General features: G+C 42.4%; 1 protein-coding gene across 2 annotated transcripts; it reads right to left on the bottom strand.

Moving 5' to 3' along the window:
• Positions 1–631: 631 nt before the first annotated feature.
• LOC123053048 (protein MICRORCHIDIA 7) lies at positions 632–17,670 on the bottom strand. 2 transcript variants are annotated; one of them, XM_044476429.1, is made up of 20 exons: positions 17,233–17,670; positions 16,314–16,391; positions 16,119–16,153; positions 15,666–15,744; positions 14,915–15,007; positions 14,720–14,804; positions 13,975–14,050; positions 13,629–13,757; positions 13,223–13,321; positions 13,041–13,142; positions 12,385–12,543; positions 12,193–12,288; positions 11,774–11,825; positions 11,589–11,700; positions 11,375–11,442; positions 3,801–4,177; positions 2,900–2,997; positions 2,016–2,091; positions 1,087–1,209; positions 632–1,032 (listed from the first exon to the last, which is right to left on the bottom strand). In XM_044476429.1, the coding sequence occupies exons 1-20, from the start codon at positions 17,600–17,602 to the stop codon at positions 793–795; spliced, it is 2,547 nt and encodes an 848-aa protein (XP_044332364.1). In that variant the 5' UTR covers positions 17,603–17,670; the 3' UTR covers positions 632–792. The 2 variants fall into 2 exon arrangements, with proteins under 2 accessions (XP_044332364.1, XP_044332365.1); XM_044476430.1 differs by having other exon boundaries at positions 632–1,009.
• Positions 17,671–21,365: the final 3,695 nt, after the last annotated feature.

The following is a 21,365-nucleotide window of genomic DNA, read 5'->3' as shown; positions in this document are numbered from 1 at the left end:
TCAAGACAGATGGGGTAATTTTTTAACCATATTCGTTGTCACATGTATTTGTAGCCATATATGTTTTTGGCATATTATACATGTCTTATTAGTCAAATCAAAGTCCTAAAAATCATGCCCAACCAATCAGAGGGAGTATTAGGGGCAATGTCCTTAGGTTATATTATTAGCCATGCTCTTTAATTGGTACTATCATCCAAATAGGCTCACTAAGCATAATAAAAGTAGGGTATATCATAAGAAATAGTGTAAGATAAAAATGAATCCAAGTACTTGTATGTAAGCATATCAAACACACTGAAAAGGAGCTGCAATGGGGAATAGCCTAATTGCCTGCCTTTCCACACTCTACAACGCAGACGATGAAAATGCGGAGCTCGAGAGCCCACACCTCATGTAGAGAACCTCTCCAACACCATACACTTTCTATAATATGAAAAACAAGGCGAAAAACTCACACATGCAGAAGGCACCCAAGATGACCTACTCCTTGAATTTAGGCTAAAACTAGTGCCTCGATCCAACACTCTTAGAAAATTGGCATCGATTCGTTGTACAGCTAAGTGGTCATCCTACTTTACATAGAACTCATGGCTATAAACCAAACGCTCGAAGCTTGCCCTGGACGAGATGATGCAAGTACCACTCAACTTTAGGACGGGCTAAACGTGGAATCGCCAACGGCCGTACGAACAAGTGGTTATTCTACTTTACATTGAATCAACTTATTGGTCATCTCATTCATGGCTATGCACAAAGCGCTCGAAGCTTACCCTGGACGAGATGATTCAACTACCACTCTCTAAACAAAGGTGGGGCGGGGCTAAACATTGGCCGTACACAAGCTAGAGTTGCAGAAGCAACTGCGATGCCATGCCCCAGGGCGTGAAAACATGAAACTGGAGTCACTCTGGTTAGTGAGGCGGTAGCAAGTTTCTCACACCTTTTGACCTTTCCTGCCAGCGTTTGATTTCTCCAGCAGCAACTCTTGTATGGTGTTCGATGCTTCCTGCCAATCAAAGACCAAGCACGCTGGGAGATAACATCAAGTGATGCTTCAATATGTTACCAAAGGAACTCACTCACCTTTAGCTTCTGTCTTAGATTTTCCTCTTCTTCGTCTCGCCGACTTCTTTCTTCTGAAAAGATGTCGATCAGTGCTTCTTGTTCCTTGTTTGCAGTATCAAGTTGTCTCTGCAGATCCTCCAGCTGCGAAATGAAGACAGATTAGGGACCAGTAATATACTATACAAACTCTTCACAGAAGCATAACCATTGATCATGCCTTGGATTGGGATAACACATATAATGTACTCCCTCCGTCTGGAAATACTTGTCTAGAAATGGATAAAATGGATGTATCTATAACTAAAATAAGTCTAGATAAACCATTCCTAAGACAAGTATTTCCGGACGGAGGAAGTAGTAATTAGGTTATTTTATTTGCGAGGAAAAGAACATGGTAATTAGTTGATGTTGTGATGGTTGTAAATAAAATGTCATAATGCTAGACAGGTACTCCCTCTGTAAAGAAATATAAGAGCGTTTAGATCACTTGAGTGATCTAAACGCTCTTATCTTTACAGAGGGAGTACTCACCAAACAGAAACAAATAATGACTAATAAGAAGGTCTGTGAAAGTAGGATTTCCCAGCACCAAACAGTTCAACTTTTTATCCAACAAACCAAAAAGCAACAGAGTAACATCTAAACCAACTGGAGTATTAAGCAATAGAATTATAATGACTGACAATAGATAATGTTAAGAGTTGCAACAGCAAGCTTTTGTCCCACTGTCGGTGGGAACAGAAAATGATCATCTGGTTGTTTGCACTAGTACCAGATGATTTAAATGGTTCGTACTTATTTTGGAGAAAATATCCAAACTACAGCAGCATAACAGCACCATAATGTTCCTTACAAACTGTAAACCAAAACGCCAACATGGGTTACACAAGTACTAATAAATAGTTCAAGACACTGTGGTTTGCATGTGGGAAGACATAAGCGCTTACCCTCTCTGTCAAAGACTTGACCTTGTCCCGCTCCATAACCAGCTCTTGTGACGTTGCCTCTTCCACAATCAATAACCTGGCAGAAGAGCAGCACCACAAAATAGGGCATCTTATCGTAATCTCAAGATAAGATGTGATATCATAGTAATCACAAATACGGATAGTTGCAGAAACCCATGACGAGCAATGCCATGTTCAAACCCATACGGATAGTTTGGATCATTGCTACCATGGTGTGTTTGTGGGAGGGGGGGGGGGGGGGTAAAATTCACTTAGATGCACAATTAGGGGACAGGTGACGGGGACATGCATACCAACTCGCTTGGGGTTTCTTCCCCACTTTGTGCAAGTGCAAGCATTAAGGCTGTAGTTACTTTATTTGGTCCTCAAGAACTGTGTCACATTATGCTACACCTAAAAAGTTCCAGCGTGGGACAGATCATTCTATTGATCACATATCATGTGGACTTAAACTTACCATTTACACTTCCTTCAAATTATTTTGTAAGTGTGTCTCACAAGACTAATTTAGAACATCACACTGATCTTCTAGTTTCGACATCAGAAAAAAGTAAATAGTGCAGATCCATTTTCAGATATCTTGTATTTTGATTTTGGTATGCAGCAGTCTGAAGTCCAGATTATTGTTCTTGCTACCCATTTCAGCCAGTCAAACCCTAAAAAAATTACTTACTAGAAGGTAGGCTCAATCCCTCAGCAGTTGCATAACATGGAGTGATGCAAGAAAAATGAACAGTTCTCACAATATTTGTTTCATCCATTCTCAAATATTTTCAACCAGTCCACATCGAGGATCTGTTATTGCATTACTGGCTGTATAATGATAAGAACATGAAAAATAGCCAAGCCCTGCTGATATTTACCTTTCCTTTAATGATGCATTTTCATCCCTCAATTGCTTGATTACAGGTTCATGATCATCAATGGAATGTCCATCAACGTTACTTCTTGCATTTGGTTCCTGGGGAGCAAACATGTTTAAGATAATAAAATCTCTTTTCAACAATATCCACATATATATATTAACATTATCCAGCAGTAATAACTACAAAAAAATGTAACATGCAGATAAGTAAGGTTCACTACACATATAAATAGGTAAAAAAATGTAATTTCGAAGGCAAGTGAAAAATAGAAGCATATAATTACATTATACAACAGTAACTACAAAAGAATTGTAGCATGCAGGTAACAAAGGTGCGTTATACTTATATAAAACAAGTAAAGAATGTCATTTTGAAGGATAGCCCTCACACAAACATTTCACTTTGAAATGACTCCACCTGAAGTTCAATGTGTTTTCTATTAGGGTAGCTAGCATTCATTGCAGATTTGTCTTCCAGTCTATACAGCAGAAATACTAAGTCAACCATGAATTTGTCCAGTAAGAAAAAATATGAACCATCCAAGATTATCAGCTCATGACACTTCACTGTTCAATGCATATTAAAGAAAACCAACTTGTCCCAAAATCAAACAAAAAGAAATTCTGAAAAGAAACACTGTAGTAGATCAGAGGATTAAAGATGATAAGCGGTGTAAGTATTGTAATAGAAGCACACTTTTCAAAGCCACATACATCATTGTGTAGGAAAGAAGGGTTTGAAGTGTAGATGGGGTAGGAAAGTCATCTGTTTCACATATAAATATATATAAACCTAATGAAATACTTCCTCCGTTAAACTAAAACACGACAATAATTTTGGAAGGGAGGGAGTAGACATTAATACTAAATTGAAACATCAGCACGAGAAGAAAAATTACCGCCAACTGGGATTTGGTTATGCTTCTTTCTTTTTCTGTTGTTCCATTGGACGCGGGTGTTGCCAAACTAGTATTCTCATTCTGGAAATATTTTCTATGTGCATTCAGGATATGAGATTTTGAACTTAATGACGGTGTGTTCACAAACTCAGAATCACTGTCATCACTTGTGTCTGGTAACCCATGCAGTATTGATCCTGCAGATCGCTTAGTCCTGGCAGACTTCTCAGCCTGTTGACAACTAAACGGTGTGCTTGTTTTCCCGCTCTTTTTACTGGAGGCAGAATATGATTTACCAGCGTTGCGCTGTTTTGGATAATCTTTCCCAGAATGACCTGGTGATGGTTGTGCTCCTGGGGAACCTTCAGGAGAGTTTTCTGATAAAGGAATAAAAGCAATATTGGTCAAGAAAATAGCTGGTTATCTGAAAAGAAAAATAATTTAAAAATAATTTAATTGCTATTGAAGTTATGATAAAGTCACTCCAAGCCCACTAAAGAAATGCAGCCAACTCTTTGATTTGGACACTAGCACAGTATCATACATATAGCTTTGACACAAACCCCTTACAATACTCCCTCCATTTCACAATCTTTGTTTGGCAAGCATGCCTATCTGAGATAAAATTGAAGTAACAATTTATGGATTGGACCATGCATGTCAAATTAGATGGCATTACTACCACTCCATCTAATATGAGCAAGTATGGTCTGATTTCACGGGTATTAATGAAAATCTGTGCCTTCTAGGTAGGGAAATGTCCAGAATCAGCCGACGGGCCGAGGGCGAGACCGGTCGCTGCGTGTGACGCCACGTGTCCCAGTCAGGGCCCACGCACGCGCAGCAGGCTCTCCAGAAATTTCCGTCCAGCGCACGCGAACTAACCCTTCTTCCCTGTATTCTCTTCTCCCTTTTGTTTACCAGCAACCCAGCAACCCAAATCGGAGGAGGCGGGTTCCGTCCGGCAAGTCAGCCATTGCCGCTCATCGCGTGCCACTGCCTCCCTACACCTAGTCCTCTCCTGGTGCCTGTAGTTTGATGGGATTGCTCAGGAAGATGAGGAAGATAAGCCCTTTCCTTCTTTTCCCATGGCCACTAAATCTACAAGGGTGAGGGAAGGAAGGTGAGCAAGGCTTTGCTGCGGGAGCCAGGGACGAGCTGCGAAGTGGGGCTGCAGGGGGGTGCTCTTCACCATCGACACTCATTGGGTCATCCGCCTCCTCCACCTCCCAAGTCATGGCCGTGGAGTAAGCGTTGTGGGGCGAAGCGCGCGCCGCTGCCTTTGGCGACACTCGCTGCTACGACTAGCCATGGCCACTACTGAGACTCAGCACCTGCTGCGAGGCTGCCATGTACAATGATGGCAACCACGCGGCGTGCTGCAACCACGGCCACCGCATGCTGGGACTGGCATCTCAGCATGCTACGACCATGGTCACCGCGTGTTGGGATCAACACTTCGGCATACCACAACCGTTGTCACCGCGTGCTGGGACCAGCAGCTCGGTGTGCTGCAACCGGTGCCTCGGTGTGCTGGGACGGCAACGCGGCATGCTGTGACTGGTAATAAGGGATGCAGCGGCTGGCAGATGGGATGTTGGGACCGCCACCCGGCGATGCTGCAACCGAGGATGCATCGACCGGTAGATGGAGATGATGGGACCACCACCGGGGATGCAACAACTGCAGATGAGGATGCTGAGGATACTGGGGGCGGCCGGCGGGGATGCTACAACCACAATTGGCAGTGCTACGACCGGCGTCGGAGGAAGCTGCAACCAGTGAGCCATGGTGCTGCAACCGGCGCAGTGCAGAGTTGGGACTGATGCACGACGGAGGTGCAAGCATGGACGTGGTGCTGCAACCGGTAGCGATGGTGGTGGAACCGTAGACGGGCGGAGCAGCAAGTGATACGGCCGCAACTGTGCTGCTGTGACGGCAAGCTGCGACCGGCCAGACGAATTGCTACGACCGGCGAGACGGGATGTTGCAGCAGTGGTACCAGCAGGAGGCAAACGGGGGTGCTGCGATGGTGATGTCTGTGATGGGGGCAACGGTGCTGAGCACGGTGAGGGTGCTGCGGCAGCGCGGCTGTGGGCAGAGACGCGAAGCTGGTGGCGGCTGCGGGTTGCATGCTGGCCGCTATCTCCCTTTTCTTCCAGGTCGAACACGCATGGGAGAGAACGATGCGAAGAGAGAATTGACCCATGCGGGAAAGAGATGCATATCTGGTGGCTGTCGTTGGTTCAATCTGACGATGGGGAGCGGACCGATCGAGGCTGGCGCCGGTCGGCCGGCACCTAGCACTCGCCTTCTAGGTATGCTGAACAGAGAGTTATGGCTAGTGAGGAAGATGTGGTAATAGTTACCTGAAAAATAATTTTGGTGTCATTATGAAAACATACTTCACAAAGAGATCATTTGTATCAGATTAACATGCCGGGTCTAAATAAAAATTTATAACAGTGGTAGAAGTTGAGATTTTTTATTGCTTGTTCCCTGAACGAATTAAATTCTTTTAATCATATATCTTGGGCAGTGAAATTAGTAATCAGTTTATACATGTGCAAACACATTCAAAATACAAAAAGAAGACAAGATCACAAGAATTCATTCAAAATGTAAAAAAGCGACAAAGATCAACCGTTCAAAGGTTTTGAAGTCTGCTTTGACCTTTCGAACTTTGTCAGGGAGTATTTTTTTAATGTTGAGGTGACATATCTCCAAATAATTAGAGCTTTTCATCATGTAGTTTAGAATAGTACATTTGTATGCTATGGCTAGGAACAAATTCCTTTATTGAGCCAGAAGGCCTGCTCTAATAGGTCTGTAATGGTAGTACAACATCCTTCTGTGATTAAAATTCTCAGCCTCGTTGAACCCATTTAGGAACTGTCAACTCATTGACATTGCTACTATACAGATTGCCACAAACCCCTAATCCCTAGTGCTAGCGTTAGAGGTTTCTCATCTACAAGGGCAGTCAGAAACCAGACAGATATTTGGGATTTAACTGACAATAGGAACTAACAATGTAGGCAAATGAGTCTTTGTAAAATTCACAGTTTGTGCGAGTATTGCACTAGGTCATCTTCTGCTTTGCTAATAGCAAAAGCTATGCGCTGTTTTTGCCAAGACCAAGGCCAGCGTGGCACTTCTGACGCTACCCCCACACTAGAGCCGGAGGAACCAGGAAAAGGGCCCTGGTTCTGGTTCTAAGAAAAAGAGGGCTGACTGTGTGATGTGGCCTATCTTAATGCTGGTAGAGGTACTCCACTGTCCACACCCATATATTTCTATAGGAAAAAAGTTACTTTTGGATGTTTAACTTCTGCCAGTCTATTCTACAACCTCATTTTTTAAGAAGTGCCCCTGATCCAAAAGAAGCTACTCCTATTTGAGATCACAAATAGGTGGGTCCCCACATACCAGTGACAGAAACTACGCATTCGCACCTCAAATGGAACAAAAATGTGAAAATTAAACAAACAAAATTGATCCTGCAGCGAAGCCAAAAGAAGCAGATGCCATTGGTTACGAAAACAGATGGCAGGGACCTTGTATCAGCTATCTGCAACTACTTCCCTACTACAGTTTTTTTAGGGAACTTCCCTACTACAGCTTTTAAAAGAAAAACGCTAATGCACCCAAAAATGAACATGATGTTTCCTTAAAATAAGAGAATTGCACGGGACTCCCCATACTATCACGGCTTTCTTACTTGACTCCCTCCACTGGTTTCTCTGCCACCAGGGTCCACCAACTATCACGACTTCCTCACTTGGCTACTTTCCACCATTAGACTAACAGACTTAGCTGAGGTGGATGCCGAGTCGTTGATGCCTCGGTTTCTCTCATCTGGATGTTGAGATGTACGCTAATGTTTTTCAACACACTTTTTTTACTCTCGATATACTCCCTCTGGACCTGGTCCATTAAAAGCTGTAGGTTTGGGCATCGATATGCTCTTCAAAATACAACTTGGGACATTAATTTCGAGAAAGAATCACTGACTTTTGGTTCTCGAATATCCTCCCTCCCACACATCAAGCATCTCATCTCTCTTCCCTCAAAAAGCATCTCATCTCTCTTGCAATGAAGCTTTACAACCTTAAATAAAGGCTATAATTGTGATGCTAAGTGCATGCTAATTTAGGTTAACTCATCTTAATTTTGTCTCTGCGAAGCTAATTGCATGCAAACAAAAATCTAAGATCAATGATTTTGTAAATTAATTTCATGTGGGTCATAGCAGATTAACAATACCAGTTAGTTAGGAGATAAAAGTTATTCTCAATGAGATATGCTCCTGCAGAGAATGTAAGTGTAGAGGGAGTTGTCAATATTCATCTAAGCATCAAGTGCAATTGATAGTTTAGGGACCATGGCTGCAGAGAAACCAGTCGAGGGAGCCAAGTCGGAAAGTCATGATAGTTTGATAAGTTCAAGTGCAATTTTCACTAAAATGTATACCTTCATGTGTAAGTGAGATTAAACAATTTACATATAATGTGTTGCCGTGTCCAGTCCTGGATGCTCTGGGGCAAACAGCAACCATCTTGAGGCACACAAGGCCAGAGGCAACATGAGATGCACTATGGACATATATGATATATCCACAGTTTATTTCATTCACCATGTACCAAGTTTTAAGCAGGTAACCTGTAGCGTCCATTAACTTGGCTCACAGGTTTATTTTAGTCCAAACAAAGGCACTTCGGGCTAATCATGCCTACATGCTGACACACCCTGGCAAATCAGTCACGTGCGCGACATGTGATGAAGTCAACCCAACTCAGCACCATTTTGAAATTAGGTCTCTATGTTTTCCCCGATCCTCTTCTCGGTTCCTAAACCTGCTTGTTTCCCTCAAGGTATTTGAGCAGCTGAAGAGCAGGACAAGAGAGTGACCTCACCCTGCAGCTCCACTCCGTGTTCCGCGCGCGAGGTGCTAGCCGCAAACAGGCTCACAGAAGCCGAACTCATGCCGACAAGGCTCCCACAAAGGAGATACAAGCCCCATGATATCCGGATCAGGCAGTGACACTGTGAGTCATCACATGTGGTAGCTCCACATGGGCCATCACATGTGGTAGCCCCACATGGTACTCAACACTGGCAGTGAAGTCACCTGGCTGAATTGCCAGCCCAACGACGACTGGTACAACCAATTCGACCCAGTCTATGACCTCTTCCTCTTCTCCAATGTTACCTGCAACTGCCTGCGCAGCCGCGACCTCAGACACTGCCCCTGCCTCAGCAGTACCTGGACCTAGTTTTATGAGGTGGCCTGCGGTGACGGCTCCTGCACTGCCGACGACTTCATTAGGTGTGGCCACAACAAGAAGGGGCTCTTTGTGGACGCACTAGACTAATGGCACGCTATGACGACCCGCTCTCCTTCCCAGTGGCGGAGGACGAGAAATTTTCAGTAGGGGCGGATCCTTCACCGGCAACCACCCGGTAACGAACACCAGCAACGCCACCACTGCTCACCTACGGCCGTGCCTATGCCCACGGCTAAGCCCTGTCTAGCTTCCGCTGCTCCCGTTGTCCGCCTATCCGCCGCATGAAGTGGCCACTAGCGCTAGGGTTGGTCGCTAGCTCGAGTGCTTTTTTAGGGGTGCTCGCTCGAGTGGTGTGCGTGGTAGCTGCGCTACATGCCTCTCCGTTTCGGTCCACAGGCTGCTACCACCGCCGGCCGATCGAAGCCTCGTCCGTTCGGTCAACTAGCGAATGATGACTAGGCAAGTAGCATGACCAGGCCAAGTAATTGGCCCAAGCTAGCATGCCTAGGTCAATCGATGCATCATCCGTTCGGTCCATAGGATGCACAACGATGCCTTTTTCTTCTTCTTTTCGCAGCCATTCAGCGGTGTAGCACGACAGGATGCATGATGCGTACACAGCAATGCTCACTAGTATAAAAAATTCTTCGCCAAATCAAGGTAGGGCGGAGGCCCAACCTCGCCCTACCGAGTCCTCCGCGAGTGCTCCTTCCCATCCGAGATCTCAATCACCTCCTCCCACCACCTCGTCAGCAACGACTCCCACAGAACAGGTTTTTTATGTGATTTTAGTAAATCTTGGTCTTTGTTTGCAAAATGAACACACAAGTCAAGTTCGTGGACTACTGTGCATCCGCGCGCCAAGTCCGTGTACCTTCACTGCAATTTTCTTTGTAAACCATAACCATTTCAACCATCAGATTTGCAACATTGCGTCGAATTTAACCATATAACTTAAGACTTCTTTTATCAGATCTAATGAAAGCACAAGCTCATCCAGTTAACACAGTTCCCTAAAAGAACATTGTGTTGTCTTTCTAAAATACTTTGTTCTTTAGGGAGTGTTCGGTTCCTCTCCGCTCCTCTAACTCCGCTCCCGGAGCGGACCAAACTTCAGCTCACTTTGCCGGAGCTGCCAAAACCAAGCTCCACCAACTCTGCGGAGTGGAGAGATTCCGAACAGGGCCTTAATCTTGACAATGCAAAATGTCACCATTCAAGATTGGTGAATTGTGTGCAGAAACTAAGTAGTCAATGTGTCTTGCTGGAAGGAGTACAAAGTATATAAATGGCGAACGCAGTTTTCGTACATCATTAAGTGAGCTATCTAGGTACGTCAATTCAAACATTTTGCACGCTGCAGCACGAAGCTCCTCCTTACTTTTGTAAATCCCGTTTCATTATCATTAGTAGAAAAATCAACATTAGTTTACTTAGAGAGAGCAATAGGAACAAAGCAGAAAAAAAAATCATAATTTACATAATTGGATTGCACACTTGTCAGGTTCGCTCGATTCAATATCTATGTATAGAATGATCTATTTTTCATGTAACCGAGATAAATGAATTTTTTAGATGACATTTGCGCATGAGAAATCTAAATACTTGTGTGCATATCAGTAGTTAATCTCTACTATTAAAGGGAGTTGGTATGTTTCCCTCACCTCCTCCCCCGTTCCCCTACCTTGGTTTTTTCCTCTCCACGTCCCCCCTCCCCCCACCGGCCCACCCTGGTTTGGGATTATCTAAACCAAATCAGAACTTAAATTTCCTTGTCCTACTGGAAACCATGTCCTGCATTAACTCAATCAAATCTACCAACGCCATGTCTTGCATTAACTAAATCAAATCAAATCTTACCAAAACCTCAACTAAATCAAAACTTCCCTTGCCTTCCCCTACCCATACCCAAACCAAATTTTACAAAATCTCAACTAAATAAAAAACTTTCCTTGCCTTCATGTACCCATACTCAAATCAAATCAAATCTTACCAAAATCTAGAATATGGTGGATGTAAGTTATATGTCAGGCATGATTGGTGTTCAAACACCCCCGTTGCAACGCACGGGCAATTAGCTACTGTTTTAAAAATGGACAGTGCATACTTTAAAAAGACGGACAAAGGGAATACCACAGAACCACAAGTCTTACAGTACTTGATATTTTAAGAACTCTTGATGGTAAATATAAGAAATTCTGAAGTAGCCCATATGCTAGTATACTAAAAAAATGTTAACGAGTCACAGAAAAAATCAAACAGATGAAACGCCGATCATTCAATTACCTCTTCCTGTTTCAGGACTTCTGAAAGAGCGAGCTCCAACATAACCAATCCGATGAGCATTTCCTGACCTATGAGAGAGAGAAGGGTGGGATGAGTGCAAATTGAAACCATACTTCTGCTAATTGATATAAGCCACAATAATAGCCAGAATATAACTGCCTCTGTATACTGGTGTGCCAAGTGACAAATCAAAGAGAATGATAATAAAACGAACCAGTAATCCTTCTGCATTTGAATTAATCGTGCTTCAAGTCTTGCTAGAAGAGTTGTGCGCTCAAAGTCCTGCTTATCATGAGCTGGCTCTATGAAGTTAGCCTCAAGTACACCTGCAGATTAAATTGATTACTTCTCCAGCCGCTAATAAAATTAAAGTGATACCAACATACCAGAGTGACCTACCTATAACACCACGCCCACCACTTCCCGCAGCAGTCCACACTCTCCAGAAAGGCTAGAAGGAACAAATAAAATCTTAATGTGATAATAAAACAATCAAGCGATATAAAATAGAGAACGAGAATACTTCCTACTTCATTCATAAAGGTCAATGATATTCCTAAGATCATTCAATTGCTAGTATAACTGGAAGTGAACAGACTAATAGTATCAACACAACAAATAAACACCATCTGCTAAGTAGACGTGTACAAAAAATTCATAACTAATCAAGCTTAAAAGCATGATCTGCAGGACCCACCAATGATCAATGTGTGACAAAATACATTAGTAGTCTGAGAAAGCAATAATTATAATAGCTAGATTAGGAAGAAATGGACTGAAACCTCACAACCAAGAAAAAGGGTATGCATAGAAAGAACCTTTATCAGACGGTTCCTGTGATATACATTAAATCCTTGGACGTCAATATGGAATTTTGCATCCTTAACAAAGCCAATCGTCACATCAGCTACCATCTGAGACACAGAAGATCAAATTTGGTGAGTAATGAGCTACTGATATGTCATCAGGATTCAGGAAAAGTTCAAGAGAAGGAGGTTATAGTTTTCTACATTTGAATCTTTTGGAAGTCCATTAGTTGCAACCGGCCTGTATGTAACCTCTTTCTTCAGCATCATGTCAGTCACAATATTATGGTGCTCAATCTCTTTTCCACGTAAAAATATTTGGAAAGCATCCGAAAGTCGGAGATACAAAATAGATGCATAACTCTGCAAAGGGAGATTACACAAATCATCCTCAGCAACACGTCTAGCAGCGATAGTGCAAACTAGGACCCAAAAAATAGAAACAATCAAAATAATGTGGCACAGAGATACAGATTCTAGTTTCTAAAACAAAAGAACAATTTCAATGTTGCAAATGAACCTATATACAACTACAAGCATTAGGTACTCTTGACAAAAATCACACACATCAACAGCTCAGCAGGCTCACGCAGTTTATAAGAAATCCAGGTGAGATATAAAAGATTCAGCTATTACTATTCAGTTTTTTTAGCAAGCAGCAGTTATCATTTTTGTCGCTGCATCAATGACGTCCGGCCCCGTGGTCGCAAATGTTCCAATGCAAATAAGATATTGGTCTATCTAAAAATGGAGACAATATAATGGCCTAATACCAAAGTTCTCATGATTAGACTAACATTTTAAGAATACATGTCGAGTATCGACCATAAGTCAATCCCAACACATTATTGTGAACTTACCCTCAATGAATGCCTATATGTAAGGAAATGCTTGGAGTTAGGAAACCGCTTAGCCATCTCGATATTTTTCTCATCACGGTTACCGCCTCTGAGTTGAATATCCTGTCCCCCTCAAACATCGTTAGAAACCAAGTTTGCTGATAAGCCAAAATATGGTGGACAGCGTCAGCTATTAAACTTACATTTACATCAGCATCAAAGTCGAGTTCCAAATCTCCTTGGTCATCTTCCCAAAGATTGTAAATGATAACTCGAGTCCCCTGTTCCTTTATAGAACTAAACTGCAAATGTAGTGTACAGCAACTTTTAACACGAGATAATCTTATTGTCCTTGCAAAAATATGACATGCTGTAAATTCTTCATTTCTAAATCTAAATTAGATAGAAAACAAAACATATATACAACTCCATGTCACACATAGTACCAAATTTACAATATTTTTCTTGTCAGCAATCATATCAAGAGTTTTTGATTTTAAGATGCCAGTTATTTGACGATTTTTCGTTTTGCAACATTAATCATGAAATAAAGGGTATCTTCGTTGTGTCACAAGTCACAATGCATAAGTGATGCAGCATAAGCTATACCTGTTCAAGTAGTTCTGCTTCAGTTCCATAAGGCGACCATGTAATGATAGTCTGTAGGCTTGTATTCCAATCAGCAAATGTACTCCGCAGCTTTCTTGTCCAATTCAGTCCATTTTTTTCATAATCAATCTGCAAAGTTTCACGAACATTGGAAATTCTAGAATTAAAACATTAAACACTTGACAATAATAGATTTCCAGCAACTTAATCTTCATATAAACTGCAATGAACAAACATAATTCATTCTTTTTTTCAAATAAGCATTTGCAAAAATTACAGTAAAAATGTACATAATACAGTATATTAGAAATTGAGACTACCAATTTTGACAGAGCAATGATCCTACCATTGGAACAACAATATCCTCTTTACCAGTGCTCCTCAAAAAGGTATAAGATAGCATGCCAATGCTTTGTGTAGGCCTTCATGCAAATCGAAAACAATAGATCTCAGTTTCTTGGTAAGGAAAAAAAAACTCAAAATGTGTAGAAATAGAAAGTCCACATGCAGCTCATATAACTATGTAACTGAAAATAAAAACTAAATTGCGATGGTCACATGGTACATTATGAGAATCACAACTAGTAAAAACACAAGCTACCTCCTCCCACTATACTCTGTGCTGCTACAAACTACTCCATTCTTTCCTCCAAGCAAGTCTTATTTTACCTTTCAATATTTCCAAGACAAAATGTTGAACGATGATTCCCATCATAATATGTTGGCAATACAAATTATAGAAGTAGTCGATGTACTAAACACTCACTTTGAATGATGAGGGAATAACACAACAAGGAAGACATTGCAGGTAAATTTGATTTATATGCTATCTCTATACTCTATACATTATACCAGGAGATATCAATTTTTATCTGGTATCTAAACTGAACTGATTTGATTTGTAAGGCTACACAATATTCATGGTAAAAACCAGAACATCAGCACCAAGTCTAAACTGAACTGATTTGATTTGATTTAGTAAACAAATGTTATTTAGATAGTTTGGTAAGGCTAGACAATATTCATGGTAAAAACCATCATCTAGATCAAGTTGCTACAGCCTACAGGGATGGGCAATATGTTGCGACAACCTTTTGCCTTCTTTTCCACGGCTACGGGAAAAGACCAGAACATCAGCACCAAGTCTCATTGTACTTGTCTTGAAACCATTTCCATCTGCAAGGCAGCAAAGCAAGGAAATGAAAAGCTTCATAGTTTGACCTGCATACTAAAACATTTCAATGCATCAACTGCAGGTGTTCAGGTAATTTACTCTTCCAACTTACATTGTCCAATGGTATTTGCAACTTGGCTCTTGGCCGAATAACCCAAGGACATGCACTGACGCATTTTATCTGGGTCCATTCCACCACCATTATCTAGGCAATAAGTTAAAAAAACTAACATAAATAAATATATAAAATTATGTCACTGTCGCTCCATTTGTATTTTCCATCTAAACATGTTATCCTAACAAGGTATTGTACTTGAATTTGAAATAACATTGAACTGGATCGTATTCAGGAGCTGATCGAATAAGGGGCTTATAAACTTGTAAGGTTAGTCGGACTATTTTATCCATTAGGTTTTATTTTGTAAGGTTCTCTAAACTAAATTTGGCTCATCCGTCAAATAATTGGTAAGACAAAATATCATGTGTTTAATATGGCATATGGGACATGGGCGTCCTATACTAGAGTATTGTATACTTATACTCCATTTAACATGCTATGTAAATACAAGAAAATAATTTTAGGGATCTCGGATCTGTCGAGGTGAAGTAAATAAAGCTTATGTACTTAAGTGAGACAATAACAATTGTTAGGACGGTGATGCAGTTTGCTCTTAAGTTTAAACTGGTGGTAATTAGCCGTATAAGTTCATGTTTAGGTCTATCATGAGTCCAGCGGGAGATGTTTCTTTTGGTAACTTCATCCAGGTAAAGATATTCTTATTTTCAATATGTTTTCTAGTCAAATAACAAGAACGAAGTATATGTCGTCATCAGTATATAAATAAAGAGGACAGAAATCGCACCTTCAACAAGGAGCATTCTTGTTTTGTCTTTACTATTCTCCAACATGTCAATGTTCACAAACGTAGCTCCATTTCTAACCTAAAAAGGAAGCCAATCAGTAAACAGGCAAGGATTTGATTCTACAAACTAGAACAACTTAGGCCTCCTTTGGTTCATAGGATAGGAATAATATAGGAATAGGAAAATCATAGGAAGTGAGATGACATGCATCTCAAATCCTATAGAGAAAGAGATGTCATTTGATGCATAGGATAGGATTTTTTTCCATTGAGTCTAGGCTAATGTTTTTTTCCCTTTGAAATGTGAAGGATTGATTCCCCTACGTAGGAATAGGAATCCATTCCTTTAAACTAAAGGGCTTCAAAGGTATTTTTCCTACAAAGTTCCTATCCTTTGCAATTCCTACAATATTCCTATGAACCAAAGGAGGCCTTATATCTTCTTTAGCTTACTTCATCGAGTGAGTTGTCCAGAAGCTCAGCCAAAGCTGTAACATTGATCAAAGTATATATTAGCCAACTGACATGATCAAAGATTGAAGGGTGATGTGAACAAACAATGCATTGCTGATTGTTGTGTCTTCTTAAGTGTTTGTGTGAGGAAACAAGAAAGACAGAAACAAGGTGAAACGAAGATGAAGACCATACCCCCTAGAGCCCACTTGTGGCTTGTTGCATTTGAGTGCAAAAATTTAGGATGTACGCGGACATGTTCCAATCCAGATGCTGAAATAAGTAGTTGAGAATACAAAAAAACAAGAGTTACTATTTTTAGTGGTGAGGATAAAAAGCTAACAAGTTCCCAAGAAATTCTTTCCGTCCATTCAACAAGGCTCATCCCTATTGAAACACATAACTTTCTAAGATAATAACAAATATGCCAATTGAGCTGCTATCTTCCATCAGATAAATCCATGAAAAAAGCCAGGACATTGAATGAAATGAGAATGTTTACAGTCCACACAATTAGGAGTATATTGTATTTTATTACTTCACATATTCATGCGGTTGGTTTGAGAAGTATCAGCACAAAACTATGCAGATGTACAGTAGTATAAACATACGCTGGCCAAAATGACCTGGCAGTAGTCGGAAATACTAGTTTACAATGAAATCATGGACTGGGGCATCAAAAACATTTTCTATGCTAAGTGTAGTCTTGGTTTGGTCGAAGTTGATCCCATTCTTACAGGGATTCACCCCACAATGCAAACCCGGAATCTTATGTTTTGGTAATGATGAACAGTCCACCGTTCATATGGGTAGGGTTTATTTGTGATATTTCTAAATAAATACTCTCCATTCAATTCGCGCACTATTGTTGTAAGAATCTCAAATGTCAGATCGCATGAGATTCCACAGTAAAGAACCAAACCGCTCAGATTCTTAAAGCATTCGTGCACCGATCGACCTTCAGCACGTGTAAAGATTAACAAAAAAAAGGGGGAACAGAAGAAACATTCGCTCTTGCATCCAATTAGCCATGTTTGACGGGAACACCGCATGCAAATAAAGCAATGAGAAGAGGCAGTGGCTTCACACGAATCGTAAGAAGATGAAATTATACCAGATGGCGGCGGCTCCAAGCCCCCGGCCGGGTTCCCGTCGTAGTCCCCGGCCTTCCAGAACTGCTTCGTCGCGCCCCTCGACGGCTGCGGAGGCGCCGGTAGCGGATCGAGGAAGCCTGGTGGCACGTCCACGCCGACCACGGGCCCCGCGGAAACCCTAGCCCGCTTCCCCGCGGCGCTGTCCCCTGCCGCGCTGCGGGACCTCTTTGCGCTGCCGCCGACGCCGCCGTCAGAGTCGGAATCGCTGCTGCTGAGCTCTATGAACTGAACCGGGGCGCGCGGTCCGCCGCCGCCGGCGGGGGCCGCGCCAGTCGCCGGCGGCGTGAGGCGCTCGTCGGCCGCCTCGGTTTTCACCACCCGGGGGTTCATGAGCGAAACCGAAAGGTGGAGGGGGCCGGTCCGTGATTCCGGGCCTCTTTCCTGATTTCTCGAGTTAATTATTTTGCCCTTTACATCGCCGAGGGCTTTTATAGTGCAACGCTGACCTGTGCCCCCATGATGACCACCTTGGTGGAGGCCACCTGTCAGTGGCGGTAGAGCGGCCCAACTTTTGCAGGTGGATTTAAGAGCGATATGCCAGTGTGGTAAATGTAGCCCTGAAACCACTACGTTCCGTTCTCCTTACTGTTTCACCCGTGTCGTTCCCAGGTGGGCACACGCGGAGAATTGTCGGAGCATCTACAGCCCCTGTACGCCGCTCGGACGCCCGATACTTCTCCGCTACAGCAAACACTAGCAGCCACGGGCATTTAAAAAAAATTCTACTGGTTGCATATGTGTAAACATAACCGCGGAATGATCCGTGCATTTGTGTGGATAGATTTTAGATGCACTACCATACATGCTTCATTTATAAATCTAGCTATACCAATATAAAAAGATTTAAATGGGCAGATCCAATTAATCTCAGCCATAAAATCATGTCAATCCAACGACCTAGACTGCTTCAATGTTGAGCGCTCAACACGTTTAGCGTGCAGTTAATTTCATACAAAAAAGTGCTAATCACATAATAACACGCAAAAAATATCCTTCTTAATATCCGCATGCACTTAATATACTTCCAAATTAACGTGCATTGCACTTACACATTGACTAGTGTCCTTAAGTATATGATTTTGAATAATATTTTTTATATGAACATGCATTTGCAATATCATAGTTTTATTTTGAAGTAAAAGGTTGACTATTAAATACCTTATGCATTCAAAACGGATCGAACCCGGATGACCAGTGGTCAATTACATGTGTAAGTTTGGGTGGGAGCTGAGTGCTATTTTTTTTTATATGAACATGCATTTGCAATATCATAGTTTTCTGCATAATGACATGTGTCACCACTATGAGATATTCCGTAAAATTAAATGGAACAATCTTGGATTCATTTGCACCGTCGCGTGGGCTACGGCAAGGTGATCCTCTTTCCCCGTACCTATTCCTGTTTGTTGCAGACGGTCTGTCTGCTCTATTTGACAGTGCAACCAGACTAGGGAATGTTTCTCCTGTGAAGATATGTCATAGAGCCCCAAGAATCTCTCATTTATTGTTTGCTGATGATATACTCCTATTCTTTTAAGCAAAACAATCTCAGGCAATGCATGTTAAAAGTATTTTGAATGCTTATACTGTTGCTACTGGACAATTACTCAACCTTGCCAAATGCTCTATCCTTTTGGGGGAATCTTGTCCCATTATTCGGCAGCATGAAGTCAGAGCCATGCTCCAAGCTGATACCATAAATTTTGAAGAGAGATACCTTGGTTTACCGACTCCTGATGGTCATATGACAAAAGGTAAATTCCATAATCTACAAGTTAAGCTGACAAAGAGAATGTTGCTTTGGGATGCCCCTCACAAGGTGGTAAAGAAGTTCTTATAAAGTCCATTGCTCAGTCCATTCCCACTTATATCATGAGTATCTTTAAACTGCCTCTAGGACTTTGCGATGAACTAAATCAGATGATCCGCAATTATTGGTGGGGCTCGGAAAAAGGGAAAAGGAAAACCCATTGGAAATCTTGGGAGGAGATTACTAAACCGAAGTGTATGGGTGGTATTGGTTTTCGGGATTTCAGGTTGTTTAACCAAGCCTTACTTGCGCGGCAAGCTTGGCGTCTCCTGACAATCCCGGACAGTCTTTGTGCACGTGTCCTACGTGCCAAATACAGCCCTAATGGTAGGCTTGAGGACACTGTTTTTGCTGGTAACCCGCCATCATCATGGCAAGGAGTAGCTCATGGTCTTGAGCTTTTGAAAAAAAGGGCTAATATGGAGGATTGGAAATGGCACCCAAGTGCGAATATGGAGAGATAGATGGATCCCTCGAAAACCCTCCTAACAAATAATCTCTGCCAAGGGGCATTGCGGGTTGAAGTGGGTGTCCGAACTCTTGGGTATCAATGGCAATTGGGACGTTGTTGCAGTCCGTCAATGGTTTCCGGTTGATGCTGATATAATCTTGAAGATCAAGAATTCCGTGCGCAACGAGGACGATTTTATTGCTTGGGCTGGAGAGAAGACGGGCATCTTCTCGGTTCGTAGCGCATATAGGATTGCCTTTGAAGAAATGAACCAGCCGAATCAACCTTCTTCCACTAACTGTCCTGATGGAGAACGAAGAGCTTGGTCAGCTATTTGGTCTTGTAATGCTCCAACAAAGACCCGCAATTTTTCTTGGCGTGCTGCAAACAACTCACTTCCGACTTGGGATTTGAAGCATGCTAGGAAGCTGGAGGTTGTTTGAAAGAACATGCGGTGCCCCCATGTTTGGTTTTGGTAATTAATGACAATCTCTATGGACTAATGGTTGCCTTGAGTTATATTTGAAGGGTTTGTCCATAGGCTTTTCTTGGAGTCCATGATGACCAAGGTGCTATTAAGGAATTATCCAAAGTTTGGTCTTGTGAGGGTTGAGCTTATTGCAAGCATGTCTTGAAGAAGAAGAGTGTGTGATCATTCATGTTTACCTTCAAGACATCATCCAAATGAAGAGAGTTGGAAAGATTCAAGGTTGATCAAGACTAAGTCAAAGAGTGAATCAAGTTGATCTACACACAAAGCATAGAAGATGTACCGAGAGGGATCAAGTGATCCCATGGTATGGTAAGCATTGTCAATTACGCTTTGTGTACTAACCCATGGTCGTCGTGAGAGTTCTTTGTGGGGTTAGGTTGTGGTGTGCAAGTTCAAGTAGGATCATCACAAAGAGATCATAGGCTTGAAGCTTGCCGTCCATTGTGATGGCAATGGACTTGTGAAGATGTGTCAAAGAGTGACTCACCCATAGTGGAGTATGGGGGAGCAATCTACTAGTCTTCACCGAGCCAACGCAGTCAAGAAAGCTGGTCAAGCTTGAGGGAGTCAAGATCGTCATGATCCAGCTCAAGTGGACTATGTGCAAGGCAAAGGTTTGCCCTTGATAGGTTTTCTATTGTGCCGGTCTCATGGTAGTTGGGGGAGACCGGGTTATAGGATCGATTGCCGTACTATCAAGGGGGGCTCTTGATGAGTAGCTTGATCGTATCGTTTGTAGAGAGCTCAAACCATTGCATCCTTGCATCTTCTTTATTGGTTCTTGCTTGGTTCTTCTCCTTGTGAGATTTGGAGCTTATGGTCATCTTGATGACAAGCTCGAGTTCATCGAAAACAGAGTTCACTCGTGCATCTTCTATGATGTTTTCGATGTTGGAGGTTATGTCGGTTCTTCTCTATTGGAGGTTTCACTCCTCTATTTGTTAGGCATACCTCCCCTGCCTCTTCTTACTATAAACAGGGCTGTTTTGATGCTACTCGTCGTCTTGTATCCAACAAGCTTGAGTTTGCTCAATTCGGAGCTCATTTGCAGAAGTTTTGGCAGTTCTGGTTTTCCTTGGAGTTTACTTGTTTTCGTGGAAGTGGCATAAGGATGGCGCCAGCGGTAGTACCGCTGGGCCGGAGCGGCAGTACCACATATCTCCACAAGCGGTAGTACCGCTTCCCCACAGCGGTAGTACTGGCCATGGCCATAAGCGGTAGTACGACTCCGGTTCCGTGCTGGTACCGCCTCGACTCGAGACGTGGTTTTCTCGTGTCGGGTTCAGCGGCAGTAGTAGCAGCAGTAGGAGCAGTAGTACTGCTCGTGTGCGGTAGTACC

This window comes from Triticum aestivum, chromosome 2D (assembly GCF_018294505.1).
Source record: "Triticum aestivum cultivar Chinese Spring chromosome 2D, IWGSC CS RefSeq v2.1, whole genome shotgun sequence".
Lineage (NCBI taxonomy): Eukaryota > Viridiplantae > Streptophyta > Magnoliopsida > Poales > Poaceae > Triticum > Triticum aestivum.
This window is presented reverse-complemented; position numbering and strand designations above follow the sequence as displayed.

What these genes read in the sequence shown, in the direction of transcription:
- LOC123053048 (XM_044476429.1), bottom strand. Translation starts at nt 17,602, where the DNA reads ATGAACCCCCGGGTGGTGAAAACCGAGGCGGCCGACGAGCGCCTCACG. An exon ending in AAGAATGCTCCTTGTTGAAG is followed by an intron (nt 15,008 to 15,665) that starts GTGCGATTTCTG and finishes CTTATTGCCTAG; the next exon opens with ATAATGGTGGTGGAATGGAC. An exon ending in ATCTAAGACAGAAGCTAAAG is followed by an intron (nt 1,033 to 1,086) that starts GTGAGTGAGTTC and finishes GTTATCTCCCAG; the next exon opens with CGTGCTTGGTCTTTGATTGG.